General features: G+C 47.9%; 1 protein-coding gene across 3 annotated transcripts; it reads left to right on the forward strand.

Moving 5' to 3' along the window:
- The first annotated feature begins 443 nt into the window (after window positions 1–443).
- Window positions 444–10,123, forward strand: ERRFI1 (ERBB receptor feedback inhibitor 1). 3 transcript variants are annotated; one of them, XM_080358967.1, is made up of 4 exons: window positions 444–513; window positions 6,629–6,827; window positions 6,952–7,028; window positions 7,603–10,123. In XM_080358967.1, the coding sequence occupies exons 2-4, from the start codon at window positions 6,706–6,708 to the stop codon at window positions 8,799–8,801; spliced, it is 1,398 nt and encodes a 465-aa protein (XP_080215093.1). In that variant the 5' UTR covers window positions 444–513; window positions 6,629–6,705; the 3' UTR covers window positions 8,802–10,123. The 3 variants fall into 3 exon arrangements, with proteins under 3 accessions (XP_080215093.1, XP_080215094.1, XP_080215095.1); XM_080358968.1 differs by lacking the exon at window positions 444–513 and adding an exon at window positions 5,143–5,165; XM_080358969.1 differs by lacking the exons at window positions 444–513; window positions 6,629–6,827 and having other exon boundaries at window positions 6,828–7,212.
- Window positions 10,124–16,401: the final 6,278 nt, after the last annotated feature.

Raw genomic sequence — 16,401 nt, forward strand, 5'->3', positions numbered from 1 at the left:
CTCGCGCCCCGCTCACCCCCGCGCGGAGGCCGCTCAGCGGACGCGCCCGTCGCTCGGCCCGGAGGCGGCCGGGCGCGCACAGCCGGGCGGAGGCGGGGCGTGCGCCGAGGCGTGGGCGGCACCGCGCCAGCAGCGCTGCCTAGCGGACGCGTCGGCGGCCATTCGCGCAGACCGGCCCAGACGAGCGGACATCGCCGCCAGCGCGCAGTCCCCCAGCGGCCCCCGCCCGTGCCCGCCGAGGCCCGCACCCTCCCGGCGGCGGCCGCCCGAACACCGCCGCAACGCCCGTGGGGACCCACCCGCGGCCGTGGCCTCTTTAAGGCTTTTTCCGACGACTGCGCAACGTGCGGGGGGGGCGTGGCCGGGGGCGTGGCTCCCCTTCGGCTCCGCCCCCCAGTATAAGGACGACCGTCCGCGCCCGGCGCCGCAGTGGTCGGCGCCGTTGCGGTTCGGCGCATGCGTGTGGCGCCAGCTGCTGCGCGGGGACATGCGGAGCTGCGCGGCGCTTTCGGGGTGAGTGACGGTCCCCCCGGCGGCACTTCCGCCGCCCGCGCCGCTCGTTGCCATGGCGGCGAGGCCCCTCGCCGCTGCGGCCTACCGATCCGGTCCCGTCCGCCACGCACCGGAACTTCCTCGGCCGCGGGCCGCCCCGGGCCCCGCCGCCGGGGAGGAGAGCGGAGGGGAGCGGAGCGGAGGGGAGCGGAGGGGGCGGCCGCCGGCGGCAGCAGCTGGCCGCCCGAGCTCGGCCGGGCCGTGGCGCCAGCGCTGGCCGGGCCCGTGGAGTGGAGCCGCCGTGCCGGCGCTGCCCACGCCAGCGTGCGCGGAGGGAGGAGGCGGCCCGGGAGGCGCGCCGGGGCCGAGCGGGAGCGCGTTGTCTGCCGCGGTGCTGGCGGAGGGAACCCGGGCCTAGAGCCGCCGCCGCGCCGCTTGCCTGCGGGGCCTGGCCGGAGGCGCCGGGCCGCGGGGGGTGCGGGGCTCGGCGGCCGCGGCCCCGCGGGTGGGGTCCGGGTGTCAGCGGCGCCCGCAGCCGCGCTCTCGGGGAGCCCCGCGCTTCCCCGGCCCGGAGGAGCGTTCGCGGTTCCCCTCGCTTGACTCCGCACTGCTCCTCTCTGCGTCCGCAGAAACTGCGTTGCGGGATCAGGCTCTGGACTTTAGGCTCTAATTTAGGATGGCTTAATTTAGAATAGACATTTCTCCATGACTTAATACCCCAGTACACCCCTGTCCTCTATTTTCTAAAATAACCTGTCTGTGGTGTTTAAATCTGGAGACGCCGCTCTACCCTTCAAGTATTTACAGAGCATCTCTGGAGCACGTCTGCCCGCTGCGGACACGCACAACGCTGCTCACGCCAAGCGAGCACCCCGAGTGACCCCGGGACGCCAGTGGCCTCGTGTCACTAGCGCACAGACTAAGGACCCTGTGCAGTATTGCTGAAGCAATAAGCCAAAAACTCATTGTGCTTCATCTAAAGATAACAGTGCTTGATTGGATACATGGGAAAGACTCTGGGGACAAGGTCTCTTTGGTCACTTGGGGGATACTCAAATCTTTGCCATCGTACTGGAATGACAGATGAACGATGCCTCTGCATCACAAACACATCTGTGAATTGCATTTATAAGCTTGTAAAACTAAGAGAGGAAACCAAACTGCTCAGTTCATCCAGGTTACTTTATGCACACATTTTTTTTTTCTTAAATGGAAACCTGTCATTTGAGGTCACGTATGATCGTGGTGAAGCCCTTTGCCATTCTCTCCAAAACAGGAATTACTTCACAGGAAAACTGTTCCGCTTCTCCGTAGTGAAAAACCAAATTAAAACTTATCACAGCATGTCTAATGGTATAGTTATATGACTGAGTCAGCTATAAAGGAATTTTTATTTCCTGAATGCAAGCTGGCTATAATCACATTAAAATTTTCAGGAGGGTGAAGTACCATACTTTAAGCATGCACCTGTAATCTGACAAGCAGAGGCAAGGCAATTGTTTTGCTATTTAATTATTAGTTTTGTACCGGCAACTCACAAGTTTCTCCCTGTTGCTGTGTAGCATTATGAAGTGGTAGTCTAAATTTTAACTGAACTTAAACTCCTTGATGAACTGTAGTTCTTTGAATATGTTCCAAAACAGCTGGCTGTTCTAATGTAAATACATTGTTTGTCTGCTGTTCAGTTGCTTTGTCTCTTTAAAGTTATACCCATCGTCATCTGGGCTATACATGTAGAATTAATTTTGTTTGCAACCTCCTGTGGTTTGAACAGCTTTTTTATCCATCTTCACTAAGTGATCACTCTTAAATTCTCTACCGCAGAATGGTCCATTTCTGGTTGGCAAAATGCGTAGAAAAAAATATCTCAACACTAAGAATATGCCTCATATAATAACTGTAAAAACATAATTCCTATAAATGGAAAAATCTCCTGCGGCCTGTATCTGAGCATGAGCTTGTGACTCCAGGGAATACAGAACTGCACTGTGGAGGTTTGGTGCATAGTAAATAATATCCAGTTAGTTATTAAAGTACTAGATTTAAGTTAATCTTCTCATGATGCTGTTTCTGCTATAGGTCGGTTGCTCATCATTCATCTAGTTGCAAAGACAAAAGCACTTAAGGGACGATATGACCACTAGGAAAGCAGGAATTAATTTTTAAGTACATGGAGTTCCAGAAAGTATACTAACAGCTCTTAGGCTTTTAAAAATCCAATTAGAAGTCTGAAATACTTAAATATTAAAAGAGATGGGTCTATCTTAGGTACTTAGATTAAATAGAAAGTCAAAGGAAGAAAAGGAAATGACATCACATTGTCAAATAAGGAACAGCTAGCTGGAACAGATGACTTGTAGTGCAAAAATGTGCCCCTCCTCCTGTGAATTGCTTCTGAGATTTGTTAAAGATATGTGGTGGCAAGGTGAGCAAAAGTAGGTTGTGGATTTAAGGTAGCTGCATTTCTTCCCCTCCCGAAAGTGGTAAGTTGGGCTTGCTTTCCCACCCCCCTGTTTCTTACAAGGAATATATAAAAGCTGCTTATCAAGAGTGTTGCCTTTATAAAAATGCCCAGAATTTGTGCAGGCATTCAAAACTCTGAACGGAAAATGGCTATATTCCATACCCATTAAGTGAAACATTCTAGAGCATGCTTTGTTCTACTGTGAATACCAGAAAGATTTTCTTTATTCTGAACCTGACCGGCCTCAAATATTTGGTTGCATTGGGGCTGGGAGAGCAGGGAACAGAGCAACAAGACTATCTGTGTGATCAGTTACAGGTATTGAGCTAAAACACATGCCAATGCTTCTCAATTTCCAAATAGAGGGTTATTGTCACTATAATGCAAGTATTTAGTAATATATGTAAGTATGAAAACTGTATGTTTGGGATGTTTTATGTAATGAAAGTTCATCTCACAAGAATCTTTTCTATAGCTTCCCATATGTATTCTTCACTATGTAGATACCCTGCTGCTTATGGATACATTAGACCATTTTCAGCTTACACATATCCATCCTATCATTCGCTCATCAGTTCAGGTCTAAAGGTATATTTGGCCTTGCAAAAAAAAAAAAAATCAATCACATCTCTGGTATTTAGAATAATTTGTATTTGTTAATATGAGCAGCATGAATTATGAAAAAGGATCTTCCTTTGCACAGTTACCTTCCCTTAGACTGGATGGTGTTAATAGCTTCCTACCTTTGAATTGCCTTGCCTTGAATCTGCCCTGTAGTAATTACTAGCTATAGTTTTAGTTTGAAGTAACTCAGTTCCTTTTGAATAACAGTGAAACTGTAACATCTTCAAAAGTGTTCCGATCTTTCCAGGTGCCATAATCCACGCCTAACTAGGCCAGACAAGCAGAATAACCAGAGTTTGTACATACAGAGTTTGTACTTCTTGATTACACATCCTCATGGCTCCCTCTTAAGACACTATTTCTTCAAACAAGCTTGTGCATGCTGTAAAATATAAGCATCAGCTCGCTAGGCTCCACTGAAAAAGTAACTGGGTGATGTAGCGAAGGAGCGCACACGCTGCCTCTCTTGATACTCCTTGCTTAAGGCACGGAGGACAGTTTCATAACTGTCCATTCACAACTCCTCGCGAAACGGCAAGGCAGGTCACCTTCTTTGCATTCACAAAGACCTTATTGTTAGAAGCAAGTTTTATGGCTGCAAAATCTGCGTGCGTTATTTTTAAAAAATAAAGAGTTGATTGAAACAAGTGAAAATTACCTTTTCCTAGCATATGTAAATATTTAAGTCCATTTCAGAAATTGAACTTAGCATTCCAGAGGGATTTCAGAGAGGCGATTGTGCAATGATCAGTCTTGAGAGCTGAGATTTAGGCAGCATTCAGAAAGCTGACACAGTAATTACAAGCAGTGGTTTTGGCGTGGGATCTGATGGAGGTTGGGCTTAACAAGCCCTGCGAGGGCTCCGTGTTATCACAGCAAGCACGTTACATGTGCTCTCAGCTGCAGCAATGCCACCCCCCTTCTTGTCTCATTTTTGTATCATAATCGATGTCTCGTTCGTGGTCTTGTCAGATCTTGTATGTGCGCTGAGATGGAGTACTGTCATTTCCTGACTAATCAGTGTGCTGTATCAGTAATTTTTCAACTTGTTAACTTGCATTTGACTTCGAAAAACAACGAATAGGAAGCACAAACTCCATAGGCATTAGCCTTAAGTTCACTAACTCATTCTCCTTCATGTCTTTTGCAGATTTATTGCTAGTAGGATAGGATCTGTGAGGCATAAAAAATACCACTGCTCAACACAGTGTGAACTGATGTGATGGATGTTTCATTCGCAAATTGTGTTAACATGATAGGAAGTAATTTTAGAATTGGTGTTATACTGGCCCTGTGCTGCCTAAGTCTTTTTGACAAATGGGTTTCTCCAGTCTTGTGCTTGCACACAGACTATGGTTCTGCTTGCACTTACAGAACTGGAGACATTTTGAACTCATTTGGTAATCAGAACTATGTTATTGCTTCGTGGTGGTGTATGTAGTTAATTTTACTATGAAAAATCTGCAGTTCCCATTACTGTGAAGGGTCCAGCTTGACTGTGTAATGCAAACACTTCCAGGGTTAAGCTAGCGTTTAAGGAGATTGTCTGAAAAGGAAGGTCTTCACTGAAATCAGGAGGGCTGAAGTAAGTAGAACTCGGATGCTCTGCTGCAGCGGACAGGATGCTGGTTTGGCCCTCGTTCACTTCTGTTAAAGCTGATGGACTCCTGTCTAGAGTTCCTGGATGCCTGGCTCGAACGCTCTGGCTTTGAACAGATTTACCGTAAGCTGGTGCTTGAGTCTGTACCCCCAGCTGCCCCATCCCTGAGACACCCCAGGCCAGGCTGGACGGGGCTCTGAGCACCCTGGGCTGCTGAAGGTGTCCCTGCCATGGCACCCAGGGCACTGGGTGAGAATGGAAGGTCCCTTCCACCCAAACTATCGTGATTCTATGATTTTCTCACAGTACCACGGTGAGAAGGGGATTTTTCGTTATGTCTGTAGCTGGCCCTCCAGTGTTGGTTGACTTCAGGTGGAATTTTTTCTTCTGTGGGAGAGAGGCAAGGACATTTGTGTTAAGAAATATTCTTGATTCTCAAGAGAGATAGAACTGTTTTGGGTCCGTTGGTTTTCGGTTGTTCGGATGGCTAGGTTTAATATTTTTTGTTTTAAACAGCCATACAGCACCGTATTGTACTTGAAGTTCGGATAGTTGTGTGGATGAAGCACAGACCCAGAGAACGTTTGCTTCTCGTCTTGGATTTAATTTCTGCTGCCTTCAGAACGCTGACTGTCCCGCCCCCCAACCCATTTTGAATTTCCCAAACAAAGCCCCGTGAATCAGCTTGTTCCTCAGACTAGGGTTACTTATTCAATATAAAGCAATTGCCAACACTTCTTTTTCCTGTTGTAAGTGGGCTGGGTAAAGCATCGTTTACACATTCAAAATAAAGCTGAATGCAGCAGGACAGTTTAGTCTGAGATTATTTCAAATCCCTAGATTTCCAATTTGTTTGAAACAGCTAGAAAGACTTGAGGCCGATTTAAAGTATCTTCATGCTTAAGTTTGGCAATAATAGTGACTGCTGTATATAAAAGAAGTTTGGTAATTCTGATTTAAGTAGTCAGTAATTATGTTTATTGGAGAATAGGCCATTTGTTAAGCTGTTGAAGGTAACACTTAAAACCAGATTAGGCTGTTACATGTTGGCTATACTGGAAACCATAAACTCACCAGTAGAAAGAAAAAACCAGAGATAGATAGCCACTAGAAAATTAGAGAGATTGTTCTGGAAAACTCATTTTGCATAGATAGCTGGCAGTTTACGTACAAGAACCGAAGTTGTTGGTGCTTGTTTGCCATCTATCAATAGCTTTACTGAACATATTTTTCCTATACAGTTTGTGTAAGAGAACTTAACCTATTTTGTACTTCAGTTTTGCAGTCAGACACAAAATAAACAAGTTGGGTAAAGTTTGTTTCTTGGCAGGCATTAGGACAGAATGCCTTTCTACACAGCTATTTCATTCCTCGGCACACTGAAATTTCATACGGGAGATGAAGGCAAGTTTGCATTTCTGATATTCATGTCCTCCTCTCTTTTGAAGGGAATGAAAACCGCAGGAAGCCCGTCGAGGACTGTGAATTTCTAGGGCCGCGAGACATCACAAGAGTGCTGTGCATAATGTCAGCTGCGGGAGTTGCTGCGCAAGACATCAGAGGCCCATTGAAAGCTGGATTTCTGCACGCCAGTCAAGGCACGGGGAGTCTGAAAACCTGCTGGGGTAGCCACAGTGGGTTTGAAAAGTGAGTGAGGCTAAAATTTGATCTGTTGCATCTTCAGATATATGAAATGAGTATTAAGAATATTTGTACCAGACCAGTACCAACTTATGGTTTATTTACAGCGAAGGCTTTTTTTTTTTTTTAGTACTTTCTTTAATGTGGATCCTATAGCAGTGGCATATAATCTGAATCCATCAACAGAGCAACATTTACCATCCATTGGTAAGTATAACGACTAACATATGTATTTAGGTGGTGAAATGGATTTGTCTTGGAAAAACAAGTCCTCAGGTGTTCTCTAAGACGCCGAGCGCTGCCGCCCTCTGCTGACCGGACACAAACCGCTCCGAGCCAAACAACAACACCCCGACAAAGAACCCCAAACATTTCCAATAACGTGATCAAGGTGAACAAAACCTTTGACTCAGAGGCCTCTGGATTGCCATTAGACTTGTGACAGAAAAGCCACTTAGTAAAACAGCGCTTGTTCCCTTGCAGTCCTCTGCTGGCATCTCGGTGGCTCTGTCCTGGTACTTATGCTTGGGGTCTCATGAACTACCTCGTTTAACTGGAGCACTGGCTTGAAGCAGTACGGTAATCAGCTGCTCTCTTAACTTGAAACGCATCAATCCATGACCAGAAAATACCTGTGCTAGCTAAGTTTTGCTACTGGAATCATTAAGCAGACATTACTTACTGTTGCATTAGAAGAAATGACAGTTAAATATGCAGTGGCAAACTCTTGTGCTAGAGCGGTACCTAAAATAGCATTTCTAATACTTTCTCCTGTTTTTAGGGCACTCTTCCAACCATGCTTCCATGAATGACCACAGCTTTCCTGAAAGTGGCATCCAAGTCCCATCTCAGAAACCCAGCCCACCTCCTCTAAGTCCCAGGAATGAACAGCCAGTTTCAAGATACGAAGACCATCTTGTTCCCGGCTTTACTAAACTGTCATTAACCATGGGCTGTGTTTCTGAAGAAACACCTCCTCACATGCCAATAAAAAATGGGCCAATTCAATTTCTGTCTGCTCCCTCCAATGAGCGTAGCTCCAGACCGTTACCCCCGCTGCCTGTTTCTGAAGACCTGACTGCAGATGAGGTTGACAAAGAGGTGGAATTCCTGACTAGCTCAGATACTGACTTTTTGTTAGAAGATTATGAACTTCCTCCTTTTAAATCCAGCGCTCCAAGCCGGCGGAGCTTTAGGGGCTGTGGACAAATCAACTATGCATACTTTGATACTCCAACAGGACCAAAACCGGAAGATGCCCACCCTACACAAAGCCTAAGTGGATACATATCCAGTATTTATCCTCCCGCACAGCAGCTGCATCGACGTTTGCGAAGGTCCCATTCCGGGCCAGCTGGATCTCTTAATAAACCAGTAGTAAGGCTATCTGGACACTTAAATCGGTCTTCTCCGAACTCTGATGAAGACAAACCAGAGATCCCACCCCGGGTTCCCATACCTCCAAGGGCTCTCAAACCAGATTACAGAAGGTGGTCAGCAGAAGTTGCTTCTAGCGCGTACAGTGACGAAGACAGGCCTCCCAAAGTGCCCCCGAGAGAACCTTTGTCACGCAGCAATTCCCGTACACCAAGTCCCAAAAGCCTGCCGTCATACCTCAATGGGGTTATGCCCCCCACCCAGAGTTTTGCACCTGATCCGAAGTACGTCAGCAGCAAAGCTCTACAAAGACAAAATAGTGAAGGATCTTCCAACAGGATCCCTTGCATTCTGCCAATTATTGAAAATGGTAAGAAGGCCAGTTCCACGCACTACTATCTGCTGCCCGAAAGGCCTCCGTATTTGGACAAGTACGAGAAATTCTTCAGAGAAGCAGAAGAGAGCAGCTCTAACACCGAGGTTCAGTCCTGGTCTGGTGACTGCACAGCCCCTTCGGGCCCAGCAAAACTGGACTCGAAACCGCGAATGGACATAGCTGGTCACCTCAAACGAAAACACCTGTCTTACGTGGTTTCCCCGTAGTCTCTGAGAGCACAGTCTCAGCTCAGTTGTTCAGGATGGAGCTGAACTTTACCACATTACAAAGTTCTTAAGGTTCTCAGATAATGAAGTAGGACCAGTTTGAACTCTGAGAACTGGAAAATGGATGGTAAAGTCCTCTTATGCTGCATATCTCTGATATGTTTCTTTAGACTGGTTTTTGTCTTGGTATCTATAGCTGGAAACCTGCAAAGATTCCATAGAAACATATGAAGGGATAGTAGTCACAGTTGGCCAGTTATATGCTACCTAGACTAACATATTTGGTAGTCACATTATCCAAAACAAACAAAACAGTAGCTTTGGTTACGAGTCACTTACAAACTGACAGAGCAGATAACACCGTACAGTTTCTGCATCAGGCTTTTCCAAAATTCCTTTCACAGAGTAGTAACTGCTGGGAACAGACTGTCCTGTCTGACGCGGGTACGCCAGCCTGGTAGGAAGGCAACTGCAAGATCTGATAGCCACTCCAAGACTTGGCAGGCATACCGGAAGAGCGTTTCGAAAGACTAATCTATTTTACAACTTAATTTGACCCTAATAGACTTTTAAAGTGAGTTAGGTTTTGTGGATGCTTTCAGTTGCCAAACACGGCTCAGTTTTTCCTAGGACAGACTATTGTTAAGCCTCTGCTGCTGCTCTTTTCCTGCTGGATCGCAGGAACGTGTGGAAGCGTCCTGAGAGCAGCAGAGGATGCGAGCAGCTGCACAGTTGCTAGTAGGTAGGCAGTAACAACTACATGCTCACCTAAAATTCTGACTGTATTAAATACAGAATCGCAGCACAAGCTGGTCTTGTGTTTTGGTTTCTACTCAGTATTTTGGAGGAGGAGGGTATGAGGAAAACACGTTATTCCATTTATGAACAGTGTCAGTCCCATCTCTTGCTGCTTCAGATGCTGCTACTGGCTGTTTAATTTTTCCTCATTGTGCCTCAGCGATCCACCCGAGTTCATTGAAGCGCCGCATTTGTGCACGAGCACTTTCTCGTGCTCGTTTTGGTTCCATTCATCCCCTTACAGGTCAGCACAAGAGGAAGGGTGCTCATTAACAGAGGCACAGAAGGTGAATATCTTCCTCCTAACAGAAATAAACAGGCTGTTTACAGTTTAAACTGCTGAATGAGATGTTTGAGCTATTTTAAAGCTTATTTTTTATTTGTTTTAGTACAGACTAAATGAAGGTGAAATACATGCTATAGAAATGCACTGATATTTCTGCATCATGTACAGTATTGAATTAAAAAGAATTCACTTTGTATTTTGAATATTGTAATGTCTTGAGTTTAATAAAGTTATAAAATACTTATTTATGATACATTTTGGTTTTTGCTTTTTTGAGTAGTGTATGCAATTGTGCATTTGAGTTCTGCATTTACTGGAAACTTCAAAGTGAGTAATGTTAAACATGCAACAAATGTTGAATTTGGCTGGCATTTAAGACTTCTACAGAAGTCCTCAGTAGCTCACATCGCACACCATGAATTCCTCGCTGCCTGGCAGCATCACGTAAACCCTCCTTAAAAATTAAGTTGCTCGGCCTATCACTATTAATAACCTCTGTTATTTCGAGAGTCGCCAGCGCATGTTAGGCACCATTGTACAGAAAAGAGGGGACAGCAGTGTTCCTGTCTTCAATTTCTCACCTGTTAAAAAAGGACTAAATTGTACATTAAGGGTAACTGAAGAGGAGCTACTCATGAGGATGAGAAAAGCTCAAGAATAGTGTTGGCCTTTTTCTTCTTAGGAGAAAGAAACAGCCAATAGTCATCACAAAGCAAGTACATTTAACTGCAGCATGCGAGCCACGCATAAGGTTACTGAAGATACTGAAGATACGAATACACAACTTGCATCTTTCAGCTGCGTATGCAAGTAAATACTCGCCTTGATCTGTCAGACTGAAGTCTTAACATTTTCGGTAATGACTTTGTTTCAGAATAAAGCAGGTTACCATCCTTGGAATTCTACTTGATGGAAAAAGTATCAGATATAGTTTTTCAGTAATGCCTAATTACTGCATGTCAGCTGAATGGCAGCACAGAGTTAAGTCTCATTCCAGAAGTTAAATGATGAACTTTAGTGCAACTGAAGCAAAACAGACTGAACCTGAACAGAAGATGGTGCCCGGAACTGCCGGGCTATGAGCAAAACACTGAAGCACGTTGCAGAGCTCACGTGCCTCCTCGGTATGAGGAAAGTAATTCATAGTCAAGTCTTACGGCATTTAAGTAACTTGGCTATTTTCCCTTAAAAAATCCAGAGTATTAGGGTTTCACTGAGGACTTGGTCCACGGTTCAGTGGTTCTCTCCGGGTGACAGAGAGGGGGTCACTGACAGAGGCACCTGGAAGCCTTGCTTGTATGTTCTTAGATACCGGATTCCTGTGCTTTGGGGGACAAAGTTTGTGTGATGCAAAAATTGTATTCGTTTTCCAGGTGACTAATTACGGCTGTAGAGTTGTGAGGGAAGCTTTGCAGGTTCTGGCCAGAAGACATTTCTCTGCTCATCCCCAAAACGTGATAAGACTTGCAGGACGCAACATGGTTTTGCAACAGCCTGCTCCCGTGTCTGAATGATCAGAGCTTGGGCTCCCCTGGGCAGGGCCCGACAGGTGAGACCCTCCGAGAGCCCCTCGCCACACAGACTGGACTGCGATAACCGCACTTCAAAGCAGTTACAGCTTGATACCCCGAAGTCGGAAGAGTCAAGGAATTTGTGTTAAAACAGGGAAGAAAGATGTGCATCTAAGGAAAAGCAATGCCCCAAGGGTGGCGAAACACCCCCCACCTGCTGAGTTTCAGACCAGCAAATCTACCCCGAGGAGCTGAGCTGGAAACTAAAGGATAGGATGTTTGCCTCAATGTGCCTTTTCCTGAAAGGAAGAGACTGTGTGACTTGAAAACCCCATGAGCTTAACTTCTCCACCACGTTAACTTGCTCTTAAACAGCTGTCAGGAAATAACGCACAGCTGTCCTGGGAGGGCAGTTAAAAACCTCTTGGTCAGCAGTTTCTATTGCATCCTAAGGGATACATCTAAACAGAAGATAAACCCAACTTGGAAGCATGCTGATTGCCAACGTAATTGAATTCCGCAGTCATTTAAAATCACTGATCATTGTTGTTGCTGTCACTAAGAGCTTTCCATTCAATCAGACACAACTGCCGCTGCACTGAAGCTGCGGAAGAGCTCTCACCGAGATCGCCTTTCGTTGCTGCAGCCTTTGTCCTGGTTTCGAACAGCCTGAGCGAAGCTGTAGGCTGGACAAGCATCCATCCAGTCCAGGACAGAGGCACCAGCAGTTTTGCAAGGGCAGTTATTACAGCAGGGAGTAGCTGCTGATGGTGTTCATACCGAGTCTTGTCAGGAATTCAGGGGTAAGATGCTGACCAGATCAGTCACAGTGGAATTCCCACCCTTCGAACTCATGATTACAGACCGCAGCCCTTATAAACATGCTTAATAGTATTACAAGCTACACGTTAACTACACACTCTCTAGACTACTGGCAAGAAATTGGAGATGGAGGTAATGAGACACATGATTTTATCTGCTTCTAGGGTCTCCGCAGTTCCGTAACCTATTCAGTGTGAGTGGCGTGTTCCTGGGGTAAACTTTTGTATTTTTTAAAGTAGCCTAATATTTCCTTTCTTGATAGCTTGCTTTCCGGAACAGGTTATAGCCATTTAAAACCGAAAACTGATAGCAAATGTTCTGTTTCCCTTAGCTCCTTGGCACTGAAAATCTAGCACACAAAGTTTAATTATGAATATTTGCTAAACAGCACTGCAGAGATTCCTCTGGCTGCTGAGCCTGTGATTAGCATTTGTAAGCGAAAGAGGTGTTACCCCCACCCATCCTGCGTTGTAATTCAGGCCTTGCACAATCCCCACCCAAATACCTATTTTCATCCACACTGCTCATTATTTTTTCTGAATCATGTGTGGAGGCCACACCCGTGATTGCTCATAGACTGCTGCTATATTATTTATATATTGGTGTACACCTTCATCCCAGTTGCGGTTACTTTTGGAAAAAGTGTTAGGTATCCCAAATTCTAAGTGGCATGCCAGTGAAACATGGGAACCATTACTGCTATTCATTTCCTTACAAAGTGATTCAGAGGAAAAGATGCTTCTATGTTTAAAACACACAGCTTCTTGCTGAAGATTAAAACTTTTGCCCACAAATTCTTAGCATTTGAAAACTACAAAGGAAGAAGCATGCAAATATACCACCATGAAATACCAGCAGAAAAAACATGCCAGATGACCACACCATCACCACCCCAAATCTGCGCGAGGACGCTGCGCACTGGGCCATCGCGATGGAGCGCCACGCGGCCCTCCGCGCGCGGTCCCTACATCAGGCACGGGCGCATCAGCCTGACCCAGAACGATCTACCCAGGCAACGGAGGGGCGTGTTCCGGTCATCCAAAATATTGTTTTTACCTTCATTAACGTGTTTATTACACTCGCAACAGCTTCAAGGGCAGGGTCAGCACTACCGAGCACCCTTCTGGAAGGCAACTGGGACACATGACCAGCCCTACACACTTTGCAGTCTTTAGGCGTAAAGCTCCCAGGGAACTCCACGCTAAGGAGCACATCAGCTCACGCCGTGCGGAGTCCAGCTGCCCCGCGGCAAGGGAGACGCGGGCGAACCGCAGGCGGACCTTTGCAAGGTTGCTCGCTGCCCTGTAATCCCTGTGGTGTCACTTACTGGCTGTTAAGCAAGGTCCAGAGGAAACCTGAGACTCCAACCATATTAGGTTGTACTTGGTGACTTCATTTGTCATCTATCACACTGACAAGTTATTCCAGAAAAGTTTTTCTGCATCCTGGTTGCACACCCCTGCGTTTGAGATTAAGAAATTTGAATTGGGATTATGCTCTTATGATGCAGAACCTACGGCGCAGCAATAGGCACGTGGCAAGGCAAAGGCCTCTGACAACTCGGGGCGGAGGTGAGATTACGGCGCACGCCCTGACACACTCCGTGCTCATGGGATTAAAGCAGCCTGAACTGCTCTGGCTGGAAGGGGGACGGCTGCCTCCCAGAGAGCGTCTCATCGTGCTGAAAAATGATCCGATGAACCAAAGTGGTCGACAGCCCTGTCCCAGACACACTTTTAAAAGAGGATGGCAGCAAGGCAAGTGCCAGCGATCTCCTGCCCGACAAAGAGCCTGATGGAGAACTAGCATGGGGCCCTAAAGACAAAGGACGAGCCTTAAAGAAGGATGAACTGTGTAGCTCCTACCCTCAAGTTAAATGGTTTAATGCTAGTGTTTTGCTAAAGACTGACGGTCTAAAAGCACATGTTTTTAAGGCTGAGGAGACCACATCAGACCATTTTCTTCTAAAGTTTTTACCGGTCATACGATGCCTTGTGCTGGATGCCACCCACAGCAGCACTGCTCCACGGGAACGGCCAAGGGCCGCGTCGCTCCCCATCAGCCTTCCCGCCGGAGGAGCAGACTGCGCTGCAGCGGGACAGACGCAGCAGGCACCGCCACCGCTGCAGCCTCAGCTTCGGGACCCTGCAAGGCGCGGGAGCGAGCTCAGGATCGCTCAGTCCCCCGGGCCGCCAGAAACTGAACGGGCCATTGCTCTGGACACGCTGCCTCGCCCAGGCGGGCCACGCTTCTCCTGTCAGTCGAGCTTAGTCAGACCCGCCTGGCCAAAAGCAAGCTCCACGATAAGGCAGGATGCTATTGCATGCCCTGGAGCAGCACAATAAGTAAGGCGGCTGTTTTGCAAACAGTCCAACTTACAGTTCAATGCCTGAGCTTTATTTTACGTTGGGACACTCAGCTGTGCACAAGGGAGCGCCCAGTGCAACACAAATACATAACCCGGGCCCTCACAGGCAACACGACAGGATGCAGACAACGCCCTGGAGAATTCCGGGAGGCTGAATATTCCCCCCAGATGGGCTCTGTGCAAAGTAACGCACAATGCCAAGACCTTCCACCCAAAGTTCCAGACGCTAACACCCGCCAACCCCTTTTATTGACCTGCAGAAACTCCTGTCACACAACCCTGCCCAGGGCCAGAGAGAGCTACAAGCATCCATTTCCCTTCTGCACAACTAAAGGGGAGGGAAAGTACTCCCTTGCAAAACACAAGGACAGGCAACCGATTAACATGTCAGATGTGGCAATGGGAGAAGTGAGCAAAGATAAATGCATCTTCTGTTGCCAGTTCCCTTATGAGACAGCAATTCCCCACCCCAACAGCAGGTTTCCTATTAAAAATGCAAGCAACAGTGCTGTTCCCATCAGCAGTCGGATTCGTCCCCACCCAGGGCAGCTTGCCTCCCGCCGGCCAGGCGCTGCCTTGCCTAGCTGGTAACTTCAGTGTGAGAGGGCTCCTTCTAATTTATATACAAAATAACGCAGGAGAAAGCGGGAGTCTGAGGCTAGAACTGCTTGTATGTGGAAGCAAACAAAGCCTTCTGAGAACTCACTGTAATTGAGAAACGTTTTGATGTACAAAAGGAGGCAGCTCCCAAAGTCAACAGTACTTACAGTGCAATGCATGCCATTTAAAAAGCAGTGTCGAAACTACACAGGGACCAGTCTCCAAAATAACTCACTGAAGCTTAACAGCAGAGAGAAACCAAACACATCATCTAAAGAAGAGCTATAACTGCAAAAACCTCAATAGAAATATGCCTCTTAAGAGCACAGCAGTTCAGAATTTCCTAAATTCTAAACGCAAATCCAGAGAGTCTTTAAGAACCAAAGCGCTTCCAACTAAAGAGTAGAAAATATCCCTGCTGCCAGGTTTAGAGCCAGCAAACAACACCGTCCTGTCCAGCACCAAAACCTGTACTCAAGGAGTGGGCACAGCGGCACGGGCACGGCGGCACGGCCCTGCGCGGAGCAGGCACAGCGGAGCGGGCACGGCACAGCGGCACAGCGGCATGGCCCCGCGCGGAGCAGGAACGGTGGCACGGCACAGCCCCGCGCGGAGCGGGCACGGCGGCACGGCACAGCGGCACGGTGGCACGGCCGGGCGCGGAGCGGGCACGGCGGCACGGCCAGGCGCGGAGTGGGAACGGCGGCATGGCACAGTGGCACGGCCCCGCGCGGAGCAGGCACGGCGGCACGGCCGGGCGCGGAGCGGGCACGGAGGCACGGCATGGCGGCACAGCCCCGCGCAGAGCGGGCACAGCGGCACGGCCGTGCACGGAACCGCGGCTTCTCCACAGGAGCAAACAGACCGAGCCCAGCGCAGCAGCCGCCGGGCACCGTACCTGCGCAGGAGAGCGGCAGCCAGCGACCCAGCAGCTCTGAGGCAAAGAGGCATCTCCAAAGTCAACCAGGAAGCTCCCCAGGAAATCAGACTTAGCAAAAACCAGTGCTGGGCCCAAGCCTCAGCTTATATGCAGCTCTGGGGGCAGCAGGTGCTGCGAGGGCCCAGGTGAGGCCGGTCGGGCCGTGATGGGCACTCAGTGCCCACAGCTGCTGCTCGACCCTGGAAAAACTTGTTTCCAAACTGCTTGAAGAGATGATGGCCACTGCTCAAGGACATTTTCATTTTTAGGAACTAGCAGCAAATTTAGGCCAATGC

Source organism: Nesoenas mayeri, assembly GCF_963082525.1.
Source record: "Nesoenas mayeri genome assembly, chromosome: 24".
In the NCBI taxonomy this organism is placed as follows: Eukaryota; Metazoa; Chordata; class Aves; order Columbiformes; family Columbidae; genus Nesoenas; species Nesoenas mayeri.

Excerpts from the sequence above, each read along its gene's own strand:
- ERRFI1 (XM_080358967.1), top strand. The coding sequence starts at position 6,706 with ATGTCAGCTGCGGGAGTTGCTGCGCAAGACATCAGAGGCCCATTGAAA. Across the intron at positions 6,828-6,951 it reads AGCCACAGTGGGTTTGAAAA|TACTTTCTTTAATGTGGATC; the intron begins GTGAGTGAGGCT and ends TTTTTTTTTTAG. Across the intron at positions 7,029-7,602 it reads GCAACATTTACCATCCATTG|GGCACTCTTCCAACCATGCT; the intron begins GTAAGTATAACG and ends TCCTGTTTTTAG.